Source organism: Lepidothrix coronata, unplaced genomic scaffold (genome assembly GCF_001604755.1).
Source record: "Lepidothrix coronata isolate B3197 unplaced genomic scaffold, Lepidothrix_coronata-1.0 Scaffold27, whole genome shotgun sequence".
Taxonomy (NCBI): Eukaryota; Metazoa; Chordata; class Aves; order Passeriformes; family Pipridae; genus Lepidothrix; species Lepidothrix coronata.
In genome coordinates, this window is record NW_016690207.1 from 6,987,517 (window position 1) to 7,003,642 (window position 16,126).

A 16,126-nucleotide genomic window follows, 5' to 3' on the forward strand; every position below is an offset into this window, starting at 1 on the left:
GCGGGCGGAGACGCTTCAGCCAATCAGCGCGCGGCGCCACGGCCTGTTGCCAGGCAGATTATGCTAATGAGGCCCGGGCGGCCGCCCCCCCTCCCGCTCTGCAGCTACCATTGTGAGGTGAGGACAGGTGGGGGGGTTCGGGGCCGCCGCGCGGCCGGCGGCGGCGGCCGGGGCACGGCGCCCGCACGGGACCCCCTCAGGTAACGCGATGGGACGGTCCGGGAGGGCAGCGCGGCCCGGGGACGCCGCGGGGACTCGCCGGGGGTTTTGGACTTGTTGTTTTAGTCGCACCCAAGATGGCGCCCAGAGCTGGCGGTGCGGGGCCGGGATAAACCGTTGGCTCCCGCCAGTGGGGGGGGAGCACGGCGCACTCATTCCCCTTCCCCCCCCCGCGGGAGAGGTACAGTCCGCTCTCCCCCCCCGCCTCGGCCCAGCCGGGATCCCCCACCCGCCCCGGGCGCGAAGAGAAGGGGCTGCCCCCACCCCTGCTCCCCCCCTCCCTGCGTGGTACAGTCCGGACCCCGGCACCTCAGCAGCGGGGGGGGCTGCCGCAGCCATCTTTTTGCCCCCCCCCGGCACTGCGGGGGTCTCATCCCTCCACCACTGCTCTGGGCCGCTCGCCCTGCGGTTAGCACGGCTCCCCTGCCCTGCGCTGCCGGCCCGTGCCCTCCGCGCTGCCCGTGCTCTGGCCAGCGGCCCGCGTCCCCCCCGGGCCCGCAGTGGTCGGGGCCGGCTGACCGCCGGGCGCCCTCCCGGGGGGCCGATGGCGCGGGGCCCTCAGGCGGGGCCCGGGGGGGCGGTGGAGAGCGGGCGGTCTGGGGGGGGGGGGGGGGAGCACGCGCGCCTGCTGATTGGCCGCTGGCCTCGCGCCCCTGCCTCCTATTGGCCTTATTAGGGGAGGGGGCGTCGCACCCCGTCTTCGGATTGGCTGTGTGAGGCGGCGGGGAGCCGCGGAGGGTATATAAGGGTGTGCAGGTGGGGTGGCGGGGCTGGCAGTCCGCCCTCTGGGAGGCCGTGGGGTCCCAACTTCATGGGGTCCCAACTTCATGGGGTCCCAACTTCATGGGGTCCCAACTTCATGGGGTCCCAACTTCACGGGGTCCTGCCCCAGGGGGGTGTCAGGGGACCCTTTGGGCACCGGTGTGGACCCAGCAGGGAAAGGCTCCCAGCTGGGCAGCCCTGAGGCTTGGTGTGGAGGGAAGGCAGCCCCTTCCCCACTGCCCTGAGGTGGTTCTGTCCATGAGGGTCCCGGTGTGAGCAAGAGCAGCTGCTGCAGGTGGGAGCTGTGGGTTCACTGCTCTCCTGATGCTGGTCTTGGTGCCACCGTGGTTGTCTTTGCCAAAGCCCCTGTTCTTGTGGTCTGCGATGTGGTTATAGAATGTAGCTTTTTGTGCATCTTTTGCTCCCTGCGTTTTGGTGGTGGCTTGTCCTGTTCCTTCTCCTGAAACTCCACGGTTCCATTAAAAATTTGTGGGAGCTTGTTAAATGATTAAGTTGGAATGGAAAAATGAGGTTCTGGTGCTGTGCCTTTCAGAATTACTCATCCTAAAGAGAAAACTCACCTTTATAGGGTTATTTCTCTGTACAAGATCTTCCAAGCTATGTGTGGTCACCTCTTGTTCACTGTTCGTTGCAAAGCCTCGGGAGGACTCTTGCAGGGGCCCTAAATCAGAATTTAAACCTAGTTTAAGATACTGACCTCCATAGCCTTGACAAATGAAGGGTCAGTATTTGGAATGCATTTTTTGGTACCTGAGGACCAACCTGTCTGTTGTATCATGATATATTTATGATTCTTACAGGCCCTTAAAGAATGAACAAGCACAAAAATGGGTGTGTAAAATGCCTGTCAAGGTTTCTCTTTGAGTTTCAGTGGGAATAGAGACCATACTGAACTTAAGCTTTCCTCTGTATATTTTTAATAATTCAGTTATTTTTTTCTTTTAGTTCAGTTAGAAGATGAGATGCTAATGAATCACCAACTGATTTTACAAGAGGATTCTTTACTGCTTTTGTGGCCACAATAAAATAATTGGCAAACTCCAGCCTTCTAATGCCTTCATTTCTAGGAAAAATAATGCAAGAGGGGCTATTGCTCTAGTCAGTCCTTAAATAGAAAACTTATCTCCTGAATTGAGATGGGTTTTGGCACTTTGCTACATGTGTGAAACCAGACAGCTTTATTACCTTGGCTAGAGAATGAGATATTGATGTCATTGTTATTAATATTATCTGATGGAATAATTGACAATTTGCTTTTAGAGAGAAACGGGTCTGTGGTGTGTCTTCTTACTCCTACCCTGCACAGAAAATCCCTGGATGAGCATTGCCAGGGTAATTTTCTTTGCAGTCAGTAGCCACTTCGACTGTGTTCCTGACCACCTGCAGCTGCTTACAGCTGGGTAAACTGAATTCTAATGGCCTTTTAAGTGTAGTTAATTACAGGGGCTGCTTTTGTATGGTGAATTTTGTTTGGACTTAAACACGAAGTGGGGCCTATTTGTCACTTTTATTTCCTGCTAGTAAAACACACAGAAGTTATGGTGTGGCCCTGAGATATCTCTCTATCTCAGTCCTCGCTTCTTTTAAGGTGCAGATAGTCCATTTGTTCTCTGGGGTAATTCAGAGAAGCAGCTATTCTGCAGGAGCCAGCTTAGGTGTGGTTTTCATAGGCAGAAACAAGGTAGTTTTGTCTTTTGAATTTTAAGAGTGATTTAATTCAGAGGAGAGGTGCAGGGGGGTGGGAAAGGGAGCAGCACCATCCACTTGTAGGAAGGGGAACAACCCCTTCCAATTGACAGTTCCTTTGGGAAGAGCTGCTGGAGTAGGAAAGGATGAGAGACTAAGTGGCAGGAGGAAGGAAGCTGGAGGGGAACAGTTTGTTTTCTTACAGTAAACCCTGAGTGTGCCTTCTTGAAGGCTGTGTAGGCAGCACTGTAGCACACATTGATACAGACACTTTTCCTTTTTTTGTCATCTTGTACTTTGAAATACATGTGTTCCGTATTTTCTTGTTTTATTAACTTCTCCCTCTGTCATTTATAAACCAAATTTAGGAAGGCAGGGTTACTGCCTCAAGCAGTGATACAACACACCATGATATCACAGAGGATGAAAGACTGGGAAAAAAAGTGACGTGGAGAATGTGGTCACGGATTCAGGAAGCTGAGGGCGGGAGAAAGGAGTCAGTTGGAGTGGATATGTAGATGTTGAGCAAATGGGAGGAGAGGTGACTAAAGAAGAGCATGTGCATATATAGAAAGTCATGAACTTGTCCCTGCCCACTCTGAGGGAGAAGATATTGTGGGAAACTTGGTTATACAAGAGTTGGGACTGAACATCCTTAGAGCGGCTCTGAGTAGGTGTCTGAACCAAGCCCGGGTAGTCCCCAGGAATGTTAACCTGTCTCTGTGGAGCTGGGTTATCTCCTGGATTCCGTGGTAGAAATGGACTTTCACCTCACAGGTTGTGAGAATAGTTCCATCAGGCAGTCGTGCTGTCACCTCTAGTGCCTGAGCACTGTCCCTGGAGAAAAAGTGCTGTGACACATTGGACACAGTAAGAAAGGACTGGCCTTGACGATCTAAGAGTTCTCTTCCAGCTCATTGTTGTTCTTATGATGGATATGCCATAAGGATATGGATATAGATAGATCCATTATGCACAATTGGAATAAAGACTGAGTCGGTGTTTGGCTGAGCTCTTCTCTTTATTACATGACTAAATAAATTGAAGCCATTTTTCCTTTTGTGGAAATAAATAATCCTTGCTGTCCCAGCCCTATGTATGATTTCCATTTTTAACTTGCCAGTAAAACATAAATATTGTGATTATATATTACCCGATTGTTACCATTCAGGCAAAATGCACCAGAGCCAGAGTTCCTTGAAACAATGTATGCGTGTGATTGATGGTGCTGCAGAGGAGGTGACGCAGTGGTGACTCAGTCCTCAGTAAGGTTCAAACCCTTCCTGCTGCACTGAAAGCCTGTTCCTGCCAAGGCAGCTCAGGAAATGCACCCGCTCTGCCTTCTAGGAAAGCTGGGGTAATTAACTTAAGTGTGGGATAAAGCTTTTTGGAGACACATGTGATGTTCCTTTGGAACACAATAAATCATTTTCATATTAAAAGCTGGAGGAAGACCCAGAGTCATAAACCCCCTTTTGTATCAATTTTGCTGCCTTTGCACATGGCTGGGTGGTCAGTGAGCTCAGTCCTGGGAGGATTAAACTAATAGTCCCTGCTGTTATTGCTGCAGGGAATCCCAGGTGATGGCAAACCTCCCTTACGCCGGGGAGTAAATCACATTATCTGCTTTATGCACCATTATTGTAAAGTGGGTTCTCTCTCATTTGAGACACTGCAGTGGCTTTATAGCTCCCTGAGCAGGGAGGGGGACTTTGCCCCTCGCTCAGCTTTAATATTCCCCCATTCTTCTCTTTCCAGAGAAGGGACAAAAACGAGTGTTTGGCAGCTACCGGCTTGGGTTTTTCAGTAGAATGTCCTTAGTGAGATTTGCAGAGGTTGCTGCAGATGAATTCCCCAGAGATTTTGTCTCTGTATCTTCTTGTGTAGTTGCAGTGTTGAGAGAAATTGCCATTCCTAATAGCCAAGAAAATACGGTTACTGTTGATTTTTGGGTTTTTTTGGTGGTGTTTTTCTCTGAATTTCTGAGCTTTCCTTTGAAGCACTGAGTTCACTGTGTTAAACTTGTGTCCAAAACACTCAGACACTGAGCACAAAACGGCAGTGACTTTGCTGTTAGAGCACCATTCACTGCCACTCCCTGAGTGTTCAGGGAGTCACGGGTGCACGTGTGGGGTGTCACACGTGGGTGTTGTGATGGCTCAGGGGGTCTGATGCTGAGGGCAGGAAGGACATTTCTGCTGGATAGGGAATGAGCCACTTTGCCCCTAGAGCAGTGCTTTCCCATCCTCTGCAGCTGAATGCAGTGCATGGGGAAGTTGCTGATTTAATAACACAGCTCCAGAGGAAACACCATCCCACAGGAACAGGAGAGAGGAGCTGGAGAGTGTCCTGGAGGACGAAAGGAGTTTTCAAGCGAGATTTCCAAAAGAGATGAAGAACGCTTCAGACAATGACACAAAGGTGCTTTCCAGGCATCAGGAGCTGCAGAGAAGCTTTGCTATTAATGAGATGTTCTGGATTGGATGTAAAAAGCAAAAACTAAGAGAAAAATTGGAGGTCTGTGACACCAGCAGGTCCCAGAGGGTGTTGAAAAAAGGAAGGTAAATGTGAATGGTGTAGAGACCAACCTGTTTTGTCTTGAAGGGGTGGTTGATTTACTTGCACAGCTCAGAATGAGCTAATCTTCCACTGGAGGAGATATTTCAAAGTCATGGGAGCTGAGCTGGTTCTTGGTTCGCATTGTATTTGATTCACACCAGTCACACACAGGACTGTCACTGCCTCGCCACTCTGACGTACTGGAGTGATACTGGGAGATATTTATATCTGTTGCCATTTCAGCTTGTGCCATCACCCAGCGTGGACTGGGAGAGGCATGCCTGCTGTTTTGGGGAGGTAGATGCTGTCTTTGCAGTTGTTGTAAATGGTTTACCGTCCCACATTGGCATTGCTTTCACTCATGTGTATGATGCTTATGAGGTTGGATGAAAACATTGGGATGCTGATAGATTTGTTGATGATTATTGGGTGATGTGCCTCATAATATGACTAATCTTTCAAATTCCATCATCTCCAAGTTATTGAAATACTTGTTACGACAAAAAATGATGGAGTACTAAATAATATTTGAGCCAGGCCTCTTAAATTTTATAGTGTCATTACTGGATCAGAACTGAGGAGAGAGAATATAGTTGTGACATACACAACACATAAATTTAACATTAGTTTAGGCAAGCTGTTTAGTTTATTGTTTGACTAATCTCTACATGGATTATCATTACAAAATGTAGCCTAATTTCTCCATATTGGGAAAAAGCTGAGTATATCCTATCACAGCTCCTTTTATCTTTAATTATCTTTTTTTCTTGTAGGATTTCTGCAATTCAGTTTCAAATTGTTGTACCAATTCATATGGTAATCCTTTGGACATAGCAGAGCTTCACATTGAGGTGCTCATCCTGGTGTTTGGTTAGCTTGTCTGAAAATGTCTCGTGTGTGAGATATGGTGAGAAAAATCAACAATTGCAAAGGATAATCCATGGGCAAACAGTGCAGAGAGTGCTCCCTGCATGCCAACGGTTTGGCAGTGCTTATGCCCAAAGTTCCGTGTTTATTTCTGCTGAAAAACCACCAAAACTGAGAGGAACTCACAGGGAAGTGGTTAAAGTCTCAGGGTGCCGTTGTTGTCAGTGTCAGAGCTGTAATGGGTATTGAAAGGAGGGTTTAGAGGAAGAAATTAGATCCTTCAGGATTAACAGGAGGAGTTAGTTACTCCTATGGAGGAGTAGTGAGCAAAGTTAGTTTGGTCTTTGTCATCAGTGTCAGAAAACTCCCTCAGATGTTGGTGTTTCCAGGCAGTTCTGTGGCAGTGACTTGGGGCCACATCATGTTTTCCAGCTCCTGCCCTTGGGCTTGTTTCACCGCTAAATATCAACACTTGCTCCTGCCTCCTGTGCTCTTTGTTGCCAGTCCTTGGGACCTCTCTGGAACACAGCCTGTGTCCTGCACTCCTCTCTCAACACATCTGTGTTTCCAGGGAAATGTGCTTCTCAGTGTATCTTGGTGATTATAGAAATGCTGATAGAATTCATGGACATCCAAGCTTTGGTAGGAATGCACACCAGAGGCAGATCTAGGATGTATTTGGAAGTACAGAAGTTGAAAGTATCAGCAAATCCTGCAGCTCCTGATATTGTCCCTTATTGGTGCACAATTGGCTGAGCTGTTTATTATTTTCATTTCTGTGAAGAACAGCAATAACAGGACCGTTTATAGAAACTGCACCACCGAACCCCTGAAGTTGGCTCAGCCTTGCTTTTTTTTTCCCCAAGATTTGACATGAGTGCTAACTTCAGAACCACGACATGACTGTCTTCTGCTTTCCTTTGCAACTCTTTGGTACTATTTTTTTCCAGAGATGAATCGTAATGCCCCATTTTGTCTATTAAAGGCCCTGCCTGAACTCTTTGGTCTCCTTTGCACTAAGGTTGTAGGGTATTTGTGCCAAAATGAGTCTGCAGGAGTGAGTCAGCATCTTCCCTCAGCCCTTCAGTGTCTGCTGGTGGGGAAGGTCAGCCAAAAATTCTGCTACTTGTTACACCACGTGGAATTAGCTAGAACTGTGCCTTTCCCTGAATTAAATCACTGGTTAATTTAATTATATTCTTTTTAACAGGTTAATTATATATTTTTTTTTAAATCAAGCCACCCAAAATTGAAACTTATAGTGTTTATTTTTCTAAGCAATTAGGTAATTGATTAAACTACTGGCTATTGTTAGTGCAATTATCTGAATTGGCTCTTGATTAATACTGACAGTTAAGGAAAAGAGCTGTTCGGGATAAACCAACCAAAGAATATCAACAGGATGGGTGTTAAATTTTACATAAAAATTGCTCAGAGTGTGTTACTGACATAAATGCTGTCACGTGTCACACCGTGGTGATCAAATGAGCGCTGGAGGTCAGTGAATGAAGTAGGATTAGGTATGAGAAAATCCCTGATTTAATCCTTAATAACATGACAAGTAGCTGGATAAAAGGTGCTGTGTAGGGATGGATGATATTTATTTATAGATCAGAGCTTGTGTGTTCTGGGACATATAAAGACGTGATATTTATCTAATAATATTTATCTGAAAGACATGATATTTATCTAATAATATTTATCTGTGAATGACCCTGGCTTTCACACTTGCAGAGCAAGGCTGGTGTTTATCTCTCCTAATTGTTTGCTGCAGTTAATTTGCTGGGTACTAATGAGATCCTGAGCTCAAGCGTTGCACTCAGGTACATGGATTTGTTTTTAATTTTTCTCCTCAGTGCTTTTTGGGGATGTTTTGTATTGAGCAATGTTGATGGAGATAAGATTTCTGTCCCTTTATTCCCATTTTTTCCCCTCTACCACGCAGTTCAGTGGCGTTACTGTGAGACTTCCCTCTCCTGTTGATTTCTCCGTGGCCAGGACTGGTGGAACAGTCAGTGCTCGGGTCTGCATAGCTCAGTCCTTGCTGGCAAAATTAGCAGGAGGCAGAAAGTGCCTGCTGCTTTTTCTACCCCTCCTTATCTATTTTTCAGTTTGTCAATGACAAGCCAAATGCTAACATTTATAGGGATAAATTATGACTAAAATAATTTGCATTTAAAATGCAAATGAATGAAAGCATCAGCAAGGAGCCTTCTGCTTCCCTCTCGGAGCACAGGCTGGTACTGGCATTGGATCGGTCCAGAGAGGCACTGGGTATAAAATAAACTTAATTGGAGGAGCTGAGAAATTAAATGGGCTCAGCCTCATGCTAATTCCTGTGATTTAATATGACATTAGAGGGGAAGGATTGGGAAGGTGCTGAACCACTGACTAAACCAATCACCAGAGCTGTAAATTACCCTACTGGGATCCCAACGGCAGATTGAGAGGCCCCGATAAAACTGTGAGAGGTGAATAAAATCAAGCTTGGAAGCAGTTTGTCAGGATCTTGGGGCTCATGTGAATTAGAGCTTGAGTTTCATTGTTCTTTTTTAGAAGTTGGCTGTTGTAACACTGCCTTGTACTACCCAGGACTGTGGTTTTGTCCAAGGTGAAAGCTGCCTGTTCATGGAAAGCCCTTTTGTGCCCCCCCAAAACCTCTTTCAGGCAAACTGGTCATGCATCTCTGAATGTAGTGTTTTCCTGTTGGAAGCCTAGGGTCCATTTTTTGCATTATTTATTGATTTCTAGGCTTGTAGGTGCCAGAAGGACAATGTGGAGAATGTGTCGTGGTCTGCCTGTGGCCAAGGAAAGATGTGCCGGAAGAATTCAGTGTAATGTTTCAGTGCTGCTGTAGCAATGGTTAACTTATTTCCTCAATGGGACATGGAAAGTGTTGTACAGCATGACTTGACCATGGCAAATGAAATAAGATTTCTCTTCCTTTATTCCTCTAACTAAGGCGTTTGGGTCTAAAAGGAAGTGTTTGTAAAGCCAGGCCTGCTTTACTCTGTGTGGTACAGAAGTGTGGTAGCCGATGATAGTAATTACCTCACACTGGTTTTAACATTTCTGCCCTCTGCGTTTTTACAGCCATGTTGCTGAAGATCACCTTGTCTTCTGGAAGCAGAAACACAGTGAACAGATGAATCCCTCCAGCTAGACATTCCTCCAGTAGATCCCTCTCCTCATGGAACACCCCAGCAGGGAGGAGATGGACTTGAAAGAGGAAGGTTCCCAGGTGTGGGCTGAGTCTGCAGCACAGGAACAGAGCACTGCTCAGGTGATTAGGGCTTTTCAGAGCTCATTCTGCTCAGGATGGATTGGGATTGATGCGGAGGTTTTGTTTCCCATCCAACCCTGGCTTAGTGTCTGGAAGCTCAGCTTTTATTTGAGGAGAAATACAAACATGTTTGTGGTGATTTTGGATTAAAGCTTCAGAAACTGAGCTGTGCAAACCACAGCAGTGAAGACACAAAGCTCTAAAACCGAGCTGAATAAAACCAGCCAGTGGCTCTAGAAGTTTCGGTGTCCAAATAGAGATATATATATATATATATAACCATGTGGGAAAGTAAAAGGGTGCTCAGAGTAATGAATATTAACAAAATCTTTGGTCTGTGGCAGCCTGTTAATGGCATCAGTCAAATCAGCTGGAGCTGTGGGTGGACCTTGGAGAAAGTAATGAATAATTTTTTCCTGTCAGACATCTGGGTACTGAGGAAGGGAGAAATGTTAATTGTAGGCGACTAATGCAGTCAGATTCTGATGTGTGCAGCTCGTCCCTCTGACTCTGAGACAACGCAGCTGGGAATTTCTAAAAGGCTGTAAATTGATTTATTCTTTTAAGTATGTAATGAAGAGGGTGCTGCATGGCATTTGACACACAAGCTGAGAAATTCTGCCTCTCCTGGTAATTTCCAGCTTTGAAATTTGCCAAGAAAGGCAGTTTTCAATGCTCCTGTTCCCTTCTCTCTACAAGGGGATAACTATGCTGCTGTTTGCACGCAGCAGTTTTAAGGCTTAATTAGTATTTGCAGAGTGCTCTCCAAATGTGAAACTGTAGTGTTTGTTTGAGGATTTATTGTACAGAATCAGCACTGAGCAGCCACGGGGGAGTACCAGCAGCATAAGCTGAAAGGTGAAACAAAATAAACAAAACATGTAACTGTGGCATTGTTTTATGTGAAAGTGTTTGAATATGAATACAGATACTCAAACTAGGTTTCCTGCTAACTGTCCTATTTTCCTATACACTGGAAAAGGTTTTCAGCATATAAAGGATGTCGAAAGCTAAATGTGTTCCTATTTCCACTGGAATTCAGTATTCTGACTTGTCTAATGTAGGCCACTAATCATCATTTATGATCATAATGTTCTGTCAAAATCAACTTGTTTGGATTTAAACTGCTGCCCTAGACATAACTTGTTCCAGTAGTCCTTGGAATCATTGCTTAATGCTTTCAGTTACGTTTGTCTGTTTAAATAGCTGAATTTTCTCCTGATACTGCATGTACATATTAGAGAGAAGCAATCTCACACGCCCTACTGCTGCCTCTGAGAGGTGCAGTACTATAACTTGAAGTAATATCAGAGTTAATAAGTTCTGTTAGCCCTTCATAAGATAAAAGAAATTATCTGCAACTACAGAACTAGCTGAATGAAGTCATTATCATAAATCCAGAAAGGAACATGAGCATAAAGGGAAACAACGTACCAAAATAAATTCCATACATACACCAGTTCAAATATGAACTTCTTCTCTTAGGCTTCTCTTTTCTTCTCTTGTTCTTGGTGCAAGAACTAAGTATGGGTGGGTGCCGTTTATACCAGTTGAGTTACAATGCAGAGTAAAACCAGGAACTGCTGGGAGTTGGTGTCCAGGTTTCCATATTGCCACCATAATTCAATGAGATTTTAAATGTGTGTTACACAGTGACAATTTCAAACTGAGGTTCTCCCTGCTTCCCAAGGCAGCCTGTGTTGTCCCCCAGGCCTGCTGTGGTGTCACTCCAGGATGTGTTTTCCCCCCAGGTGCACTTTGTCCCCGAGGGAGGGGCGGTGGCGCAGATCGTGTACAGCGATGAGCAGGAGCGGGGCCCGTCCCAGCAGGTGGTTTACACGGCCGATGGCACCTCCTACACCTCGGTGGACACCTCAGAGCACACCCTCGTTTACATCCACCCCGTGGAGGCTACGCAGGCACGTGTGGTTCCCAGCCCAGCCCGGGTTTGGCACCTAGAAAACAAACCAGTCTTGTTTGGGATGAAAGCCAGTCACCAGCCAAGTGGTACGACTGGAAAATAGCAGTTTTTCCTGCCCACTGCTGAGCAGGGACTTTGTGCTGTTCATTTGTCTGATGTGCAAATGTGCTCATCAAAGGATGTGGAGGCTATGAATTGTGAAATGCTGGTTATTTCACTGAAGGTGGACGAGATTATAATTAACTCAAAGGTGTTTTCCAAAACATGGATAATCTCTCCAGAAATTCTGCCTCAGTAAAAAGCTAAAAGCCATCTATGTGCCTTCTGGAAGAGTCCTTGTTTTGTGTAACGCAGTTGTCCTAATTGATAGTTACAATAACAGTTGTGTCTCTTTGCAGAGGATCTCAGTGTATTCAACCTAATTTTGTAGTCTCTCTGCAGAGTTGTTGATTTTATAGACCTTTTATATTCTTTTGCTTTTGCATAATCATATCAAATAGCTTTTATTCCCTGACAGCACGTGTTTGGATGGGGTTAATATGCTGTGCATCTGTGGCTCTGTGTGGACAGATTCAAAAGGACCAGGCTGGCTTTGTGGAGGGTATTTTATAATGTTTTTGCTGACAGGACAGATTAGCAGAGCTGCAAAGTGCATGTACCTGACACCCCCAGCCACGCTGGCAGGGCCTCATGGCGCGGTCTGTCCTGTGCAGCCCTCAGCTGTTACATAAAAACAGCTCTTACGGGGTGGGATGTCCTGAGAGGATATTTTGGGAGGATATCTCCCAGGAAGTTACTGACAACTAACTCCAAAACTCTGAATACTATCATTTTGTCAAAAGATACTGTCACACAACTGAGATTAAATTATCACAGTGCTAAAGGAAATTGTATTATGCCTTATTTTGTTGAGCCAGGCTGCTACAAGCTCAGGTTTTGGCAAAGTAGGCAAGGCTGACCTCCGTCAATCCTTAGTTTTCATCTGAGTCTTGCTTTTCCAGGCTCCCATCAGAGCTGTTCTTGCAGAATATTGGAGTTGGCATATCTTCTGTGAAATTAAACAGCATCTTGCCCTTACTAAATTTACATGTGGGATGTGCCTGATAGCTCCTCAAAAGAAAGTGTGCAGAAGTCTTGTGAATTTGCAGGAAGAAAAACCTCACAGTTATCTTCTATCCTGCCCTTAAGTAGTTTTGGTAGAGATTTTGAATTGAATTAGAATCCTGTAGATTCTATCAAATCAACAATTGACAAATGATTTCTGTAATTAAAAAAGATAAACCAGGTGAAACACTTTAGTTATACAGATGAAAAGTGCCACATAATTATGATATTAAATTTTTATGGAGCACCACCCAATTTTAATTTCTATCTGTGTAGATCCACTTGGGTAAGTTGAAGTAAAGTTCTGTGATAATAGTCATGTTAGAAGTTGGCAGAGGCTTAAATGTGGGTCATTTCTTGGTGGCAGGGTAATTTTTGTGTGACTTGGGAGTAAACAACACCAGGGCTGGTTTGATAAGCCTTTTTCACTTTGTCTAGACTCTGTTTACAGATCCATCCCAAGTGGCTTATGTCCAACAGGATGCCACCACCCAGCAGGTAAGGAAGAGACACTGCTTATCTTGGACCTGAAACTGTAAGGGGAGAGTTAGGGAAGGTAAAGGGACATTGTTGTGGTGCTAGAGGGTAACGACTGTCCCTGCAATTGTCCAAAACCAGTCTTCAGTTATGTCCTGTCATCCTGATCAAGGGCAAAAAGCCACTATTGCTATGGCCAGCTTGTGCATGAATGATAATGAAAGTTAAGACTGACTTTGAGTTTATTGACTTCAATTCATGCTCAACAAAAATTCTAATTTACTGCCCTAGATATAATGAAAAATCTTTCAACAGTGTCCCTTTAAATGAGTCAGGAGCAGATGTGGCTGACTTTATCTGAACATGCCATTCTGGAAAGGCTGGGTTTGCAGTTGTCCTCATACAGATTCTGATCCAAATGCCTTTTAAGTCCACAAAAGGCTCTTGAGGGATAGAAAAATTGGATCAAATGCTACTTTTACTAGAAACTTCACAGGAAATGAAGTGTAAAACCTGAGGAAGTTCAGTGAGTGGCTCCCTTACCTTACCAGGGTGTGCTGGGCTTGCCAATGTGAGGTAGGCTGGGAATAGAATAAAATGGAGCCTGTGCTTCTAAAGTTTTGATGATTTTCCTTTTTTTGTAGTGCCTCATGGATGCAAAGGTTTTATTGTTAACTCTTACTTATCTTTGGGGACTGTATTGTGGTAACCATGTATAGACAGCTACTTTCAGGTCTCTCTAGTTGAAATTCTCTGCTGTCATGGACTTTAAATCATTACTGCTTTAATGGCATGTGTGAATGGATGTGTTTGAGGCACAGACAGGAAACAATGATTGACACAGTAAAGGTGTTACCTGTCTTCTGGTTCTCTGGAATATTTTGCTACATCAATTTCCCTGCATTAAGAAGCCAAAAATTCCTATTTAATTGTCTTAAAGCTTATTTAACCCACATGATTAATTAAAAGTAGAGGTTACTTGTGTGCAGTGCCGATGAGACTCTAACAGGAGATGTGCTGTTACCATCCCAGGTACAAGGGCGGGAGCACTTGCGTGTGTCCTCAGTCTGTCCTCCCTTCCAGCACTTTCTGACATCAGTCCTGGCAGATATATTAATTTTTTGGTGGCTAGTTAATCCCTTATTGTGGCAACTCCTGCCTCTGCAGGTGTTTTTACATCAGCATGTCATGTGGGACATCCCTCAACTGACAACAAATGATAAAATAACAATGAAAGCTCTCCTTGTCTTTTAAAAGAAACTTTATCTTAAAAAGAAATTGAAAAGCTTTTAAAAATAATGCCTATACTCTGTGCAGTGCCTGACATGGAAATGGAAGTAATGGTATGTTTGAAGTGTGATTAGGAGTAGGCAATGCTAATAGTAGGTACAAGCTCGTGTGACCCTCTGCTCTCTGGCAGACTGGAGATGTGCCATGGAATAATAATGCCTTTCCTGTTGCCACTTGGCATCAGAAATGAAAACACTAGACAGCTTAGTTCAGCTGTCATCCTGGTGTCCTCTTTACCATCGCACTGCTCCCTGAAGTCTTTTTGCTGTAGTTTTTAAGCAGTTTCATAAATTACTCTTAATACCTCTTAAAGCAATTAGATTTGGAGGTTTAAGATTGTCTCCTTGTGTTATGGATTTTCTTGTCTGCTCCTTCACTGCTGGCACAATTCACTGCACTCAGTTTTATCTGATCTTTATTAAGCACTCTGCAGAGAGGCAGGGGCTTGGATTTTAGCATAAAAGCTGCTTAACAGTCAGAGGCACAAACTAGAAACCACATGATGTCAACTGTAGAGAAGGATGAAACATCATGTGGGATCCCTGTGCAAATTCCTGTACAGATAAGCAGGAAACAAAAGATACGAAAGGTGATTCCTGGGATTATATTTCTGCTTAGTTTTATTGCTGAATGTGTGAGAACAGTGTGGTAATAGGCATTAATTTGGTTGTTACTGCACCAAAAAAGTATGTAAACAGAAATGTATAGTGTGATCAAATAATGTAGAGGAAAATAATGGTTGGAATCCTCTAGTTTGAGAGTTTGATCTTCCAGTGAGGTCAATACACTTGTCTTGGATTCATTTTTAATGGATCCTGGATCATAAAATCACAGAATAGTTTGGATTGGAAGGGACCTTAAAGCTCATCTAATTCCAACACCCTGCCATGAGCACGGTTTGCTTGAGAAAAAGAAAGATAGGCAAAAAAGAGGAGATGTCTCTTTTCTCTTCTCTACCTTTTCCCTTAAAAAAAAAAAAAAAGTAAATTTGTGCGTAGAAGAGAAAAAGACCCCAAATCACTGATTTTACCAGGAGCTAAAGAAATCCTCACATCTTTTAGTGCCGTTTGAACCCAGGCTGGGTAGGGCCTTGATTTAAAAATGGGTGATAGGTAATTCAGAAGTTGCAAAGTCTAGACTGAGGTTTGAAGCCTTTCCCTTTGTCCCTGGAGCTGCAGGTTCTTTCCAAGCCCATCACTCCTCTCTAAAACCCTCGAGATCATTGCAGTGCTGTAGTTTCCAGTGAGTGCAGGGCTCAAGGGAGCTGTGCATGGTGGGCAGGGCCCATGTGGAAGTGCCTGATGGAACTGTGCAGTGCTAAAATGAGTGCCTGTGATTTTAGGTAACGGTGCTCTTGCCTGCTGCTGCTCAGAGCATGAACCCCACCAACCTGTCCGTGCTCGGCAGCGTTGCTGACCCCCCCCAGCCAGTGGCTCTGGAGCAGGGGCCACAAGCAGATAGAGTAAGTGCCAGGCACCCTTTCCTTTTCCATGTCCTGATTCCATTGCTCCATCATCTCAGGGGATGGCACGTGGCTGAGTGTGAGAAACTGTAGCACAGATTTGTACTGTCTTCCATAGTCTCACCATGAAATGTGTGGGGTTTTTTTAGGAGAGACCATGTGTTTAATATACAGAGAAACTTGTTGTACAGATGGTTCTGTCTTGAGCAGCCACCTTAAAATTCTCCTCTCAGCGTTGGAAAGTGAAGATAACAGAAGGTGTGTAATGCTGACTGTCACAGCAACATCCACTTGCCAGTGGTCTCCTTGACAGTGTTTTCAGGCAGCTTTACTGGGGGTAGGATTTTTTGTTCTCCACCTGAGAAACCTGTGTGGATGATGAAATATGCACTGCATTTAAAATACTTAATTGTTTTTTTAGGGAAATAAAGGGATAAACTTGAAAATTAGTGGAAGAATGCAATGGTCTCAACTG

At 44.8% G+C, this 16,126-nt stretch overlaps 1 protein-coding gene across 7 annotated transcripts in view; it reads left to right on the top strand.

The window, feature by feature from the left end:
* The window catches only part of PRDM10 (PR/SET domain 10), a 44,979-nt gene continuing 28,853 nt past the window's right edge, over positions 1–16,126 (top strand). For 2 of the 7 annotated variants that reach the window (XM_017809625.1, XM_017809624.1), the window contains exons 1-4: positions 3–117; positions 9,208–9,397; positions 11,149–11,316; positions 12,861–12,920. In XM_017809625.1, the coding sequence (XP_017665114.1) occupies positions 9,305–9,397; positions 11,149–11,316; positions 12,861–12,920 (321 nt within the window). In that variant the 5' untranslated portion in view covers positions 3–117; positions 9,208–9,304. Of the gene's footprint in view, positions 201–606; positions 628–4,623; positions 7,938–9,207; positions 9,398–11,148; positions 11,317–12,860; positions 12,921–15,531; positions 15,652–16,126 lie in introns of those variants that run through there. The other 5 variants (XM_017809626.1, XM_017809619.1, XM_017809621.1 and 2 more) reach the window with 5 other exon arrangements.